At 43.5% G+C, this 12,419-nt stretch overlaps 1 protein-coding gene across 1 annotated transcript in view; it reads right to left on the bottom strand.

Annotated features, from left to right (window-relative positions):
• Positions 1 to 369: 369 nt before the first annotated feature.
• Positions 370 to 12,419, bottom strand: part of LOC100548653 (ligand of Numb protein X 2-like) — a 17,625-nt gene continuing 5,575 nt past the window's right edge. Inside the window, exons 4-9 of the mRNA XM_031554675.1 lie at positions 10,843 to 11,211; positions 8,655 to 8,834; positions 7,169 to 7,343; positions 6,796 to 7,006; positions 2,621 to 2,779; positions 370 to 1,574 (exon numbers count right to left, since the gene is read on the bottom strand). Of these exons, the coding sequence (XP_031410535.1) occupies positions 1,439 to 1,574; positions 2,621 to 2,779; positions 6,796 to 7,006; positions 7,169 to 7,343; positions 8,655 to 8,834; positions 10,843 to 11,211 (1,230 nt within the window). The 3' untranslated portion in view covers positions 370 to 1,438. The remainder of the gene's footprint in view (positions 1,575 to 2,620; positions 2,780 to 6,795; positions 7,007 to 7,168; positions 7,344 to 8,654; positions 8,835 to 10,842; positions 11,212 to 12,419) is intronic.

Consider the following 12,419-nt stretch of genomic DNA (forward strand, 5'->3'; position numbering starts at 1 on the left):
ATGGAGAGGCCACACCATGTGCCAGGGGAGCTTTTGAGACAAATGGATCTTAAGCTATTTCTGTACAATGGGCTCTGATAACAGGGCCTGCTGTATGCTGCCTTAAGCTCACTTCCTCTGGCTGTTAAGTCACTTGGTGTGTAAACAGCTCAATCATGTAGCAAGAAACAGGTCCACTCTGCTCTAATAGCCAATTACCAATAGCCAGCCCTAAGAAAAGCACTGCTGAGGATGATGGGCACACACTTGCAGTCTGTTTGCTACTACAAGGAATTAAAACATTCATTCTAGGTAGTATTTTTACAGAAGAGACCCCTTTGATTAATCTTACAGTCTGAGCTGGTTCCATAAAAAGTACAGCAGAAACAGCACAGAGAGATCTCTGATGTGAGAAAGATCTGTTTCTTATACTGCTAATTAGCAACTTAAAAAAAAAAAAAGGAATTGCTTCATGTAGAGTTTGTTTCCAGGTAGAAATTTAACAGGTGTTGGAGGTCAGACCAACCTGTTGGGACTTCGTTTCTTTCATTCTAACCTTTACCTACACAGTGGGTTGGAACTGAAGCCCAAGGTGTGCTATCCTGGAGATTCCAACACAGCAAGCTACAATTTGCTACAGAACTGCAAGCACATCTTGTTCCTGCTGCCTCAGCTCTGCCTCTCATCACTGGGAAACTAAAAGACAGCTTCTCATCAACAAACCTGCTTTCTTAGCCATCTGCTTTTGGGAAAAGCTGGTCACTCATCGAGTCTTAAAACCAGAGACATCAAGCTGAGGAAATTGATAAAAACTACACAAGTTCCTCATCTCTGCTACCTGGTGATAGGACCGTCATAGGAGTCACCACAGCTCTGCCATGCTCAGTTGGCAGCTCTTCAGCTGCAAACTTCTTTGATGTATAAAAACATTCAGTAGATTGAAGCAGCCTAAGAACATAAAACTGTGGGCTACAAGACCTGCTTAAGTGGACTGCATCCTCACTGTTTTATTAGTGGCTTTTATAAACATAAAATGATTCAGTGTCCAGTATGGCAGTAAGGTAGAGAGCAGCAGCCAAGTGGTATTCGTAGGCCAGTCACGTGTTTTAACCTGGTCAAAACATTAAATGGAAAGAGGAGCTCTAAAACTAAAAAGCAAAGATGGGTGAGTCCTAGAGAAACACTGCAACACCAATACTAACAAGCTCTATTGAGTCCAAGAAGCTACAAGTGTTCTGAGTCACCATTATTTTCAATCTAACAATCAGTCGGTGGCAACCTCCACACAGTAAAGAAATGTTTTCTCCAAAAATGAAGTGAAAATTATTGTCATGACGCAGTATGCTGTATAGCAAGAGTTCAGCACTCCCTCAGTTTGTCATGTTCAGCTCAGTGTGGTGGTCAGCAAATCTGATACCAAGGATGATCCTTAAGGCTGCTGCGTGATTTGTCAAAGCTTTCACACAAGGCTCCCTGGCCAGGATACCACAGTAAGTGTCACTTTGTTCTTTTGCTCCTTCAGCATTGGGATTAGTTCCGAGTTGCTCATTCCAACCGCTGGTACGCCATTTACTGCCACTATTTCATCTCCACACCTAATCAGAAGGACAAAAAATGAGCTCGTCATAAGTAAATTCATTAACATTGTAACCTTGTCCACCAAGATCACCTACTCCACCCCCATACCAAGATCATAAATTCTTTACTGAAGTGACTCTTAGATAAAGGGCAAAAAGAGAACAGATGCAAACATGGAGAAACGACAGCAGGGGAGGAAGACAGTGCTGTTCACAGGAGTGCAACTGGCCGGCCTGGCAGTAGAGGGCTGGGCCAAGAGAAATGCTCACAGGCTGAGGCATTCTCGCTCTGTAGCTTGATTCAATAGGTTTTTCAGGCTGCCTGCTTCACCCAACCACAGTGCACCCAGATACCTTCCATGTGGCTGTACAGCTCAGCTGCAGTGGGATGAGATGCCAGAGCCAGCTCCTCTCCTTCCCTCAGTCTTACAGGACTCCCCAGGCACTAAAACAGGATGCCCAGCTGGCCCCAGGCCCCCACCAGGGCTCTGACCAGCTCTATTCTTTCATGCTTCCCAGGGTAGCAAAGCCTGGCTCACTGCACTGAAACTGCCCCCCTGCTAGAGAGCAGCCTGTAACAGTATTGCACTTGCAGCCTGCTGCGTGCTTGTGGAAGAGCTGGTTCTGGTGGATCCTGGAAGTAATGCAGACTACTCACCACTCTGCCTGCTGCATTACTGACAGGGCAGCAAGGCTACCTTTCATTTTCTCTACAGGAGGGCTTTTCCTACTTACACTGAGGCAGTCTTCATAATTCAAGTGATTTTTTTTTTACTCAGAAGCCTCTATGGTTAATCTGGAACATCCCCTTTCTAGTTCTTCTTAATTACTCAATTAAAGCCTTTACAGCCTTTTAAAATACAACATTTAACTCCCTTTAGTAGGTGGTTATGCTTTTATAGAAAAAGCACTCATTAATACAGGGTTTTGGTAATACTATTAACTGCCTAAGCGCGCAGCTATGGATTAGAAGTCCTTAACTTAAGCTCAGCCAGTCAAAAGGGTAAAAGCTCTCCAGGGAAATGATGCTTCTGCCTCGAGCCCACAGAAGAGTTCACACTCACTTCAGCCTTGCGTTGCGGCAGGCGGGCGTCCCAGGCACGATGGTTTTGATGAAGAAGGGCTGGTTTCCTTTGCTCTCCTCAAAGCCTCCAACAATGCTGAAGCCCCAGCTTTCCTGGTTGCCTTTGCTAAGGACAATATCTTGACAGCAGTGAAGGTAGCTGCAAAGAAGGCACAGCCAAAAACAGAAAGTTTGTAAACATGCTTCAAGGAAAGCCAACTGACCAGAAGTTTACATTTTCCTTTGGGGGAAGTGCAGCTATGCAACAGCCTTGTCTTTCTTCTCATTTGATGGGCTGAAGGCAGCCCCTTTGTGCAAGGTGTGTTGTGGGACGTTACCAAATCTGAAGACAGCAGCCTTTTAGAAGTCAGTACTGTCAGCAGTAGTCAAAGAGTTTAAAAATGACTCTGCTCTCAAAGGGCTTGTGAACTGAAAAATTCACGAATTCACTTCTGAATTACTTAATAATTTTTCCTAGCAGAGGAACAAAAACCGTATCAACTATAAACAGCACTGCTAAACCCCATGCACTCAATGGGAATTGAGACTTTTATTCAGCTTGGTACAACGAAGGCATTCAGCAGCCATGTCTCACTGATGGCAAGTGAGCACTATGAGGTGAGGCAGCATTCCTTCTGCATACCACATCAGAGTGTGAGATGCCTTTCTGCAGGAAAGGACTGCTAACCCAGGGCTGCTGTGTACAGTAAGACGGCGACGGCAGATCGCTGGTGTGCTAGCCCCACTCAGTGAGGTGCCTTCCCAGTGAGCCTGAGGCACATGGCAAGGGAGAACACAATAATGAAGTGCTAACAGAACTTGTGCTCTGAGCTTGCAGCACAAGGACATGCCAGGCCCTTGCAAGGCGTCTGAAGAGGTGTGGCAGAAGCACAGGCCAGCAGTCAGGTAATGTTCTGGCACCAGCAGGCTGCATGGAACTGCTGCTCATCACCCACTGAGGTACTCCTGCAGCTGAACTTCTCCTTTACAAAGTTTTTGCCTCAAGAACTTTGCTTGAGCAGTTTGCAGATGAGTTTCAGATTTCAAAAGCCTTCTCAGTTAACTTCTCACTGAGACACAGATCCAATTATCTGCTTTCAAACAAATTCACTTCCATACCAGTTCCTCATACGTTAACGCTGGGAGACCCTAGGAGACCCAGCTGCAGCTTACTGGTGCCTCCAATTTTCTGCTGGTATTATACAAATTAAAAAAAACACACAGCTATGACAAACATATATGGCATCTGGTGCAAATAAGCAGCCTAGAGAACAGAAGTGCTACTTCAGCATGAAACATAAGCGAGCACTGAACACATTCTTCAAGAATTGAAAAAGGCTCTTTGCTAGAAATCTATTTCCATATGAAAAGGGCTTTTAAGAAGAGAAACATTAGTTTCCATAATGGAAAATGACTGTGAGAAAAATATTTTGGACTTCACAGAAAGGAAAGGTGCAGATTTTATTCTGGGAGGCTCCCTGCTAGATCTGCATCCCCCTCAGAGTTTGTGGAATGTGCTGCTCCAGTGGGGCCACAGCAGGGAGGACCTCAAGGTCACTGCAGAATTGCTCAAGCTTTGTGGACTGGCTGCAGATAGATCTCAAAGTAAGAGGGATGCTGCTTTTCCACCCCTGAGCATTAACAGCCAAGCCTAATGTGGCAGGGACTGTTTCAGGAGTCAAAAGCTGATACAGAGCAAGAGAGGGTAACTCAAAGATTCAGGATTCAAAGAGCAATGAATTAAGATCCCCAACACCACGTTTTGAGATGGTACTTTATACTATGAGTAACTGGTCTTTAACAATCCTATGAAGAAATGAAGCTCGTAAGGTATCTTCTGTGACACATACAGTGATCATGATAATCATTCAAACAGCAGTAATTACTAGTATATAATTAACTTGAAACACTCACCACCACCAGATTACTAGCAAAACAATGGAGAGAGTAGAAGTCTATGGGGACAGCAGGGTTTCCCACAGTTGTATTACAAGAGAAAAAAGCCAGAATGTCAGGCACCCGGCTCTGTTGCCTGAGGCTGGAGAGAAGAGTGTTCCCACCTCATCCCTCCAGCAGCACAGATGTCTGCATCTTCATCAGGCACGCATGGCCAGAGGCAAGGATGGAAATTCTGGCCCAAGCTTACACACCAAATGTTGTGGTATCCAAGCAACCTTATGAGCATGGAGTGTTTCCTTTCAGAGGACTGTGACTAAGATGCTCCTGTTATTCTGTCACCTGGCATCCCAAGAAAGATACAAGACAAGGCTGTGATCTCCTCTTCAGCACCTGTAGCCTGGCACGTAACCCAGCTTCTACAAGATGGGCTACAGGGGCTGTGCAGCTCAGAGCCTGCATGTCACTCAGTGAGCCAGCCTGACAGCATTTGATGTAAAGAAAATAACCCACAGATACAAGAACCAAGGCTGGAATTAAACACTGTAGGCTCAAGCGTTGCAGCAACTGAGCACGTTTCTCTAGCCCTGAGCTAGACTTTGACTCCAGTCTTTCAGCATGAAAGCTTCCACTGAGAAGGATTTAAGGACTTCTGTATCAGAGTAGTAGCTGTAAAAAAATGCTGAGCATGACCAAAATTCTACATGCCATCAGCACTAAGCTTAAAGCTTCCACACTGACTGCTACCAGGTCTTACTAAAAGCAGGTGGAAAAGCAGATGAGAAAGAATTAGAGCCATTTTTACTATTGGAAACAAGAAAAATTTTGTTGACTCCTAAAGGTCAGTTCAAGAAAGGAAGCCTGAAGAGCAGAAAGGGCATCTGAAATCACTGCTCCCTGCTTCAGTAGTGAGACCTTCTACCAGGCAAAGGAAGGGGGAGCCAACATTATTACCAGCAGCAAAAGGATTTCAAGCAATGCATTACATGGCAAATAATGTCAGCCTATGCTTGAAATGAAGGCAAGTTCTCAGTGAGTAAAGAATGGACACCAGTCCGTCACCAGCAGGAAGCGTGGTGATGCTGGGAACCAGTACACATCCAAAGAAATTGGAGAAAGGAAGAAGGGAGAAGGCATGGCCAGTTTTTCCTGGCTGTACTTCGCTGCTGGAGCACCCAAGAGGAACAAGCACCTGCTAGCAGCTGAGAATGCGTACCCAGGTTTGGGCTATCCAGGTACAGCTTGAACTGGTTCACAGCAGGCCTGCACAGAATGGACGAGCTGATTCTGAGGGAGAGTGGAGGAAACTAGAGGACTGTGGTGAGCACAAGCCAAGTTAGTCACCTGAGACACAAAGCTACCTTCCTTTGGCTGTTTTGTTTAGCACTTACAGGCTGCTAAGTAACACAGGGGTAATGTAACAAGACGCTTGTTAGTCTTTCTTCTTTCAGATGCCTCAAGAAACAAAGCTATAAATAATCTGAGCTTCCCACAAAAGGGTTTGGCTTAACTGTTCTACATTCGTCTTCTGCACGATCCCTCTCCAGTTACCTGAAATGAAACAGATTCCATCTCTTCTGGCTGAATGTACTTTCATGAAACCACAGAAGTGAACAAACAAGAGGTTCACCTCACCAGAAAGGAGACAGAAAATAAGTTTTTGACATCTCAGCTCTGTAACATGGAACATACCATGCTGCTGCTAAAAATCTTTGCTAAGTTAATGATCCAAACCTTTGCAGCAGGGTAACTCAGCAATTCAGAATGGTTTATGCTTCACATTAGAGATCACACAATTAGAACAGCCAGAAAGAATTAGACTGAAAGAGTTCCTCCAAATGAGATGATCAGAATCGGTATTGTAAAGCAGCAGTTACCTGCTAGCCTCTGTAATGCCATCCAGAAAGAGAGACAGTGATTTCAGCTAGCAACGTTTCAGAAGGGACTGGTTCTATGCTGACTAAATTTCAAACCAGTGCCTCACATTCCAAAAATCTATGCTCTTCATTTTCTGTGTCACTTCTCTTAGAAAAGCGAAAAAAAAAAGTTTTTCAGAAACTTCTGAAACATGGTTACTGTGCAACAGAAGTGGAAAAACAAGGGGTAACGCTGGAAGAAACAGCTGAAGTTCTTTATGCATTCATTGTGCTGTGATCTCCCTGGCAGATGAGGCTTTCCTCTGTCTTAAAGCTAACAAGGATACTGGCAAGCCAACCCACAAAGAAGTTCATTTCTAGTGTTTAAGTCAGCTCAGTGACTGAGATCACTAAACAAATGTACCTGGGCAATCCAAGCCATGTGATCCAGAGGGGAGACCAGCTGAATCCTCGCTCCTTGATGTCTAGAGAGGGATCTGTGGTGTCTGTTAAAAGGATTTCCAAGGCTTTCAGTATGACTGAGTGGGAAGCCGCATTAGATTTCAGTGCTGAGACAGCTTCATAGTAGTTCAGGTGAGTCAAATCAATGCCATTTATACTCAAAAGTACATCTCCTGTTGATTAAATAAAATGGGATTATTGCAAAATTTGTGCTCTGAAGCACGTTCCTGCCTCAAGGTCTCATGTGGAACCCTGCTTCCAATTTCACCTTACTATCTACATCCAAATTCTGCTTAAAACAGTTCCCAACCTGTAAAGGATCTGAGTCTCCTTACCTCGCTTGATTCTGCCATCCCTGAAGAGGCACCCGATGGGCTGTACACTTGTTACATATATAGGGAGCTTGTTTTTGTTATCTCGTCCACCTCCAATTGTTATTCCTAGGGATTCCTTTGGTTCCTTCTTTATTGCAACTGTCTTTTCATGACTTACATATCCTGGAGGTAATTCCTACAATAAAATGACAATACAATACACAGATTCATTAATGCAATTAACATGAAAAGCTCAGAGTCAAAGAAACATAATGCTTATTTTGTTCTAACTCAGAACATTTGGCGATACTGCTAGATGGCAAAGTCACTTTCTTGTACTTTGTACGAGTGAAAATACTACTCTGTATTTCCAATGTGACACTGCTATGACTGAGGAATAGCTGTCTGGAAAACAGCTGCTCTCCCAACAATCCTGCTTCCTTTTGCTGTAAAGAGATGCTCACTCTGAGAACAGTTTTGCACCAAGGAACAAGGCCACTCGTATCAAGCAATCAACCCCCTTCTGATACTACTGAACTGGGATCGGTAACTTCTGAATTATTTTGCTTCTCATGCATGACTTAAAAGGTATATGGAAACTTGATGTTTGCTCTGTTTATGTTATAATCACCCCTCATCCTGATTTCTGCTCCTCAAGCCAATACAACATAAATGGATAAAACAGACAAGTAGGAGTTGTTTGAGATACCATATATAAAAGAAAAATCAAAGTTGGAGATGCTGACAAAGATAGCCAGCATCCCTAGAAAATGAATGTGTCTAATGATTATAAGAGCATTACTTAAAGTTTAAATATCAGAGTTTATTATTTCCCTGTTAATTTGCAAATAATTGCAGATGTAACCAACTGTGGCAGTAGAAGTAGGTTCCTTACTAATCTTCAACATAGGCATTTAGACACAGAAGTCTAGGCAGTTTTAGAATGTTTTCTCCCACAGGTGATACCTCTAAGCATGGAGCAAACCTCCACTGGTACAGAAGATTGGCAATTCTCTTGCAGGATATTCTTGTAACATTCAAATGGATGGCAGATACAACACTCGAGTCACAGCAGCACTACAGTGTGATTTGTGTAGTTTCTACTTCTGTGTCACAGAGCTGTGTCTCCAAACCAGAAACATAACTTAATATCACTGCACTACACCCTGAACACACTGTGCTTTATGAATGTCAAGAGGTCAACCACTGGCCCTGTTAGTGTCTTATGGACTGTAAATTCCCATGGCCCTTTACAAACAAGGAGGGATTAAACACTTGTTCTGCATCAACACTAGAGACAACTGGAAATTTTGAGATATTCTTTCCAGTAGATGACAAATGCAGAGTTTTCTAGTGCCAGCAGCCACAAACATGCTGCTTGTCAATAGCTCAAGAAGAAAAGGAGCTACTAATCAGTTATACGTAATAAGTAACTGTCACGGAGCTAACATAATGGATCTATTGGACCAGGAGTAACCAGTGTTTTTGCTGTTATTTCTAAGCTTACCTTCTGGTAGTTGGACTTCCGTCTGTAGTGACTCTGGTCTAGTCGTCTTCTGTGGTGCACTGGGCTTCCTCCTCCGCTGCTGCTGCTGCTGTTGTTTGACGTGCTGCCATCTTCCCCTTGGTCCAACAGCTGCATTCCTGGCTGCCTCAGGACTACGAAGTTTACTCTGGATTCACTGGTCTGCCAGGAGCAAAAAAGAACGCCTGAAACCATTAGAAGTCAAGCAAAAGAAGGCAAAACAGGATGATTGCTTCCTCTGCTTTGGTACGTGCAACAAGAACAGTGTATCGCAATACAAAATGAACAGCTGGAACCACCAATCCACACAATGGACAACCATCACAGAAGTAGTAGATGCTTTTTCTTTTGTTGTAAAGATACTTGTTATAGCTCCTTTCCAGCCTATATGCCACATCTGTTGTTCAGTATTTCTCCCATCCGAATACCTAAAAACCTGACATTTTGCCTAAGATTGCTGCCAGTTAAAAACTCAACCAGCTGTCTATCTGGCCCTGACAGAACTACAGTAAAAGCATTCACTATTGTTACTGCTCTTCTATCTGAAAGAACAAACTGAATTAATCCAACAAAAACCTTATTGTGAAGGACTCTATTGGGGTAAGGCGTCTGTGCTTGCTTGGGGCATTTCCTGCAACAGATGAGAGAAGTACAGCTGCTGTTCTCACTACTGGATGTGTCCACACTCCTCTGGTGGCACATGAATTCCATGGCCTGGGAAGAGGGACTGCATCAACTGCTTTGCTTCTGTTGTTGTTTTAGTCAGCTGGTTGGTCCATGTGTGTTTTTAAGCTACCAAAGGACAGGGTTTTCACAAAACAGAAATTTTAAGTCTTTCATCTCCAAAATCGCTTCAGGATGCAGTTTTTTTCCCCAAAGCAATTTGGCACATATCTTGTAAATATATTGTAAATATTGCATCCTGCTTTGGGGATTTGCCCTCCCTTCATTCCTGAGTAGCAGACTATGTGCAGTATAAATGAATGTGCATATATAGTATAGGTGTAAGTGGTACTTCACAATACTTTTCTCCAAACAGTTTGCAATCAAAATTAGAACAAAGTTTAACCAAGAAGCTCTCAGAAGAACAGAACGTTTGGAAAAAAGTCAGTTCTACAGAATGTCACTTCAAAAGGAATTAAATTCCCAAAGCCAATGAAGCCAGTTCTGAGACTTACTGATCTTAGTGGGATGAAGTTCCTCATACAGAAGTTACACTTGCACACTACTACAGAAACACAACAGCAAGAATGAAAAAAAAAAAAAAAAAAATCTAAGAGGCCATAGTATGGAATCACATATACAGTAGAAGGAAAGATCTCAGTGCTGGAATCCTGCTGTTACTATTCTATTCTCCCACCGCACTGTACTCTCCTTTGCTAATTAGCAGGAAGAGAACTGGCTCTCCCTCACTCTGCTGACCTTGGATCCTTTCCAGGATATAAACAATATGTGATCAGATGTATTGTGTCAGGATCTTCAGATCAAAACAGAAACTGGAGTTCACTGCCTAGAAATATAAAGAATTTAAAAACTAATCTTTGTGACATCTACTGCACACATAGCAATCCCTGTTCCTCAATCAATATTCCTGGCCTGCTCTGTTACCAAAACACTTGGCACGCTGCAGTAAGAACAAATCTCTATTGTGAATGAAAAGCCACCTTTTTCCTACCCTTTTTAGCATTTAAAAAAGTTTTTAGTCTGAGATGTTGTTTGCGTGGAGAGGTGGTAGGCTGTGGAGGGAGTCTGGAAAACATCTTCAGTTTGACTGCTCGAAGCACAAGAAGCTGTCCTAATCTCTTCTGGTTTTTGTGATGTATGCATCTATACAGAGCATACAAATTCTTATTCTGCAAGAAACTCTTCACACTGCCACACCACAAAAAAATTCCAATTGCCTTGGCTAAGCTGACATGCCACTAGCAACTGCCTCACTTCAGACTTGTCAGATGACTCATGATGTATTCCCACTCTTCATGTTTATCTTCGCTTGGAAGCAGCATTTCCCACACATCTGCAGAGAAGTTACTTTCCCAGAAAGAGATTTTAGGGAAGGCAGTTTGCTTCAGCATATTCTGTTAGCCCCTGGGTCAGAGCAGGAGCCCTGCCACCAATGCAGAAAGCTGCAGAATCATTAGCCACACAATTTCTATGCATTATAAATTACCTGGATGATCTGTGCAGCAGTCTCAGGTGTTCCTTGCCTCAAATCCTGGCCATTTATAGACAGGACTCTGTCATTTCGACTCAGCTTCCCATTTTTGGCTGCCAAACCTCCCTCGAGCAGATCCAGAATAAAAATCCCTGCCTCATCCGTCTTCCTGATCAGTTTGATTCCCAAGGGTTCGGATCGGTCTCTCTTTACCAAGGTGACATGGATCACTTCCTGATTTGTAGCAGAAGTGGAGTCCTGTTGTGTAGTCTTATTGGAAAAGCCTTTCTCTTGCAGGACAATGAGGTGGAGAACAGGACCTGGGTGGCGCAGGAAGGACACAGCTTGGCAGTGAGTCACACTGCTGATGTTGACACCATTCACCTAGAAAAACAAACAAACCAGAGTCCCTAATCAGAACCTATGCAATTTAGGCACTGTCTACAATGCAGAACATCACAAAGCTGGAGACAGGATGCACAATCCCTATTCAATGCCATGACTGAAGCAGCTGTTCCTCATGCACATTAGAGAGCAGAGTTTTCTAAAAAAGCAAGCAGAAGAAAGCAGATGAACTAAGGCTATCAGTGATGGTGAGTACCTAAGTACACGGATGCGATAGGACCACTGACGTGGCTAACCAACCCGAAACTGCAAGATGTTAAATCATGACGTGTACGTCATGACACTGCAGAACTGCTCTCCACTGACTTCCAGCATTCAATATGCTCTTGGAGGAGAAGAGCTAAACTGGAGACTACCCACCCCTCACTTGGGGGAGCAGTCCACAGCCTACAAAACTTCTGGAATTGTCGCTCTAATCATGCTTTTACCAAAGTAACTCTGAGAAGCTGATTTTCACTTTGTCTGCTGTCACACAAAATTTTGTAGTGTCCTTCTTTCAGGATGGCAGCAGGGCTACTAAGTGTGGGAACCTGCTCTAATTACAGTCCAGTCAAGATTGAAAGGTGTGCAGTTTGGATACAGCAGAAGTTGTGTTGTTGGTCTGCATGAGAAACCAACTTGGAGATTCAATCGGCCACTTGTGCACAAGGCTGCCACTCATTACTGACGTCCACAGCCCAACAGGATAATTAGGTCTTTATGGCTTGCCAGATGATTGGGCAGCCATAGCCAGAAGGTGCTAACAGTTTTTCTGCAGGTAGGTTTTAGTGCCATGGACAAGCCTCTGTCACCCTGGTCAGCACACTGCAACAAGCATAACGGCATGTCAGATTCATCTGGAAACTAAGTCTGGCCGTGGGTCAGCATGGTCCTTATTACTCACATTATATATGTGATGTTGACTTCAAGTTGTAAGGTCTAAAGCTTACAACCTGCCCATTACAGAAATGCACCTTAAGCAACATAGTAAAGCAAGTAACTATGACCTCCAAGCTAGAGCACAATCCACTGGAGAGAAATGGTGATACTGGGTGAAATTTATCACATAAAGATCTTTTCACTTCATACACAATGGTAAGAATTCAAAAATCTGGAGGGATCAGAAGGGTCCTCAAATCTACTTCTCAACTCCAGGAGACAGATGATGCTATTGACAGACGTGTCTGATCAGTGCTTTAAAAAAAAAA

This window comes from Meleagris gallopavo, chromosome 9 (genome assembly GCF_000146605.3).
Source record: "Meleagris gallopavo isolate NT-WF06-2002-E0010 breed Aviagen turkey brand Nicholas breeding stock chromosome 9, Turkey_5.1, whole genome shotgun sequence".
NCBI lineage: Eukaryota > Metazoa > Chordata > Aves > Galliformes > Phasianidae > Meleagris > Meleagris gallopavo.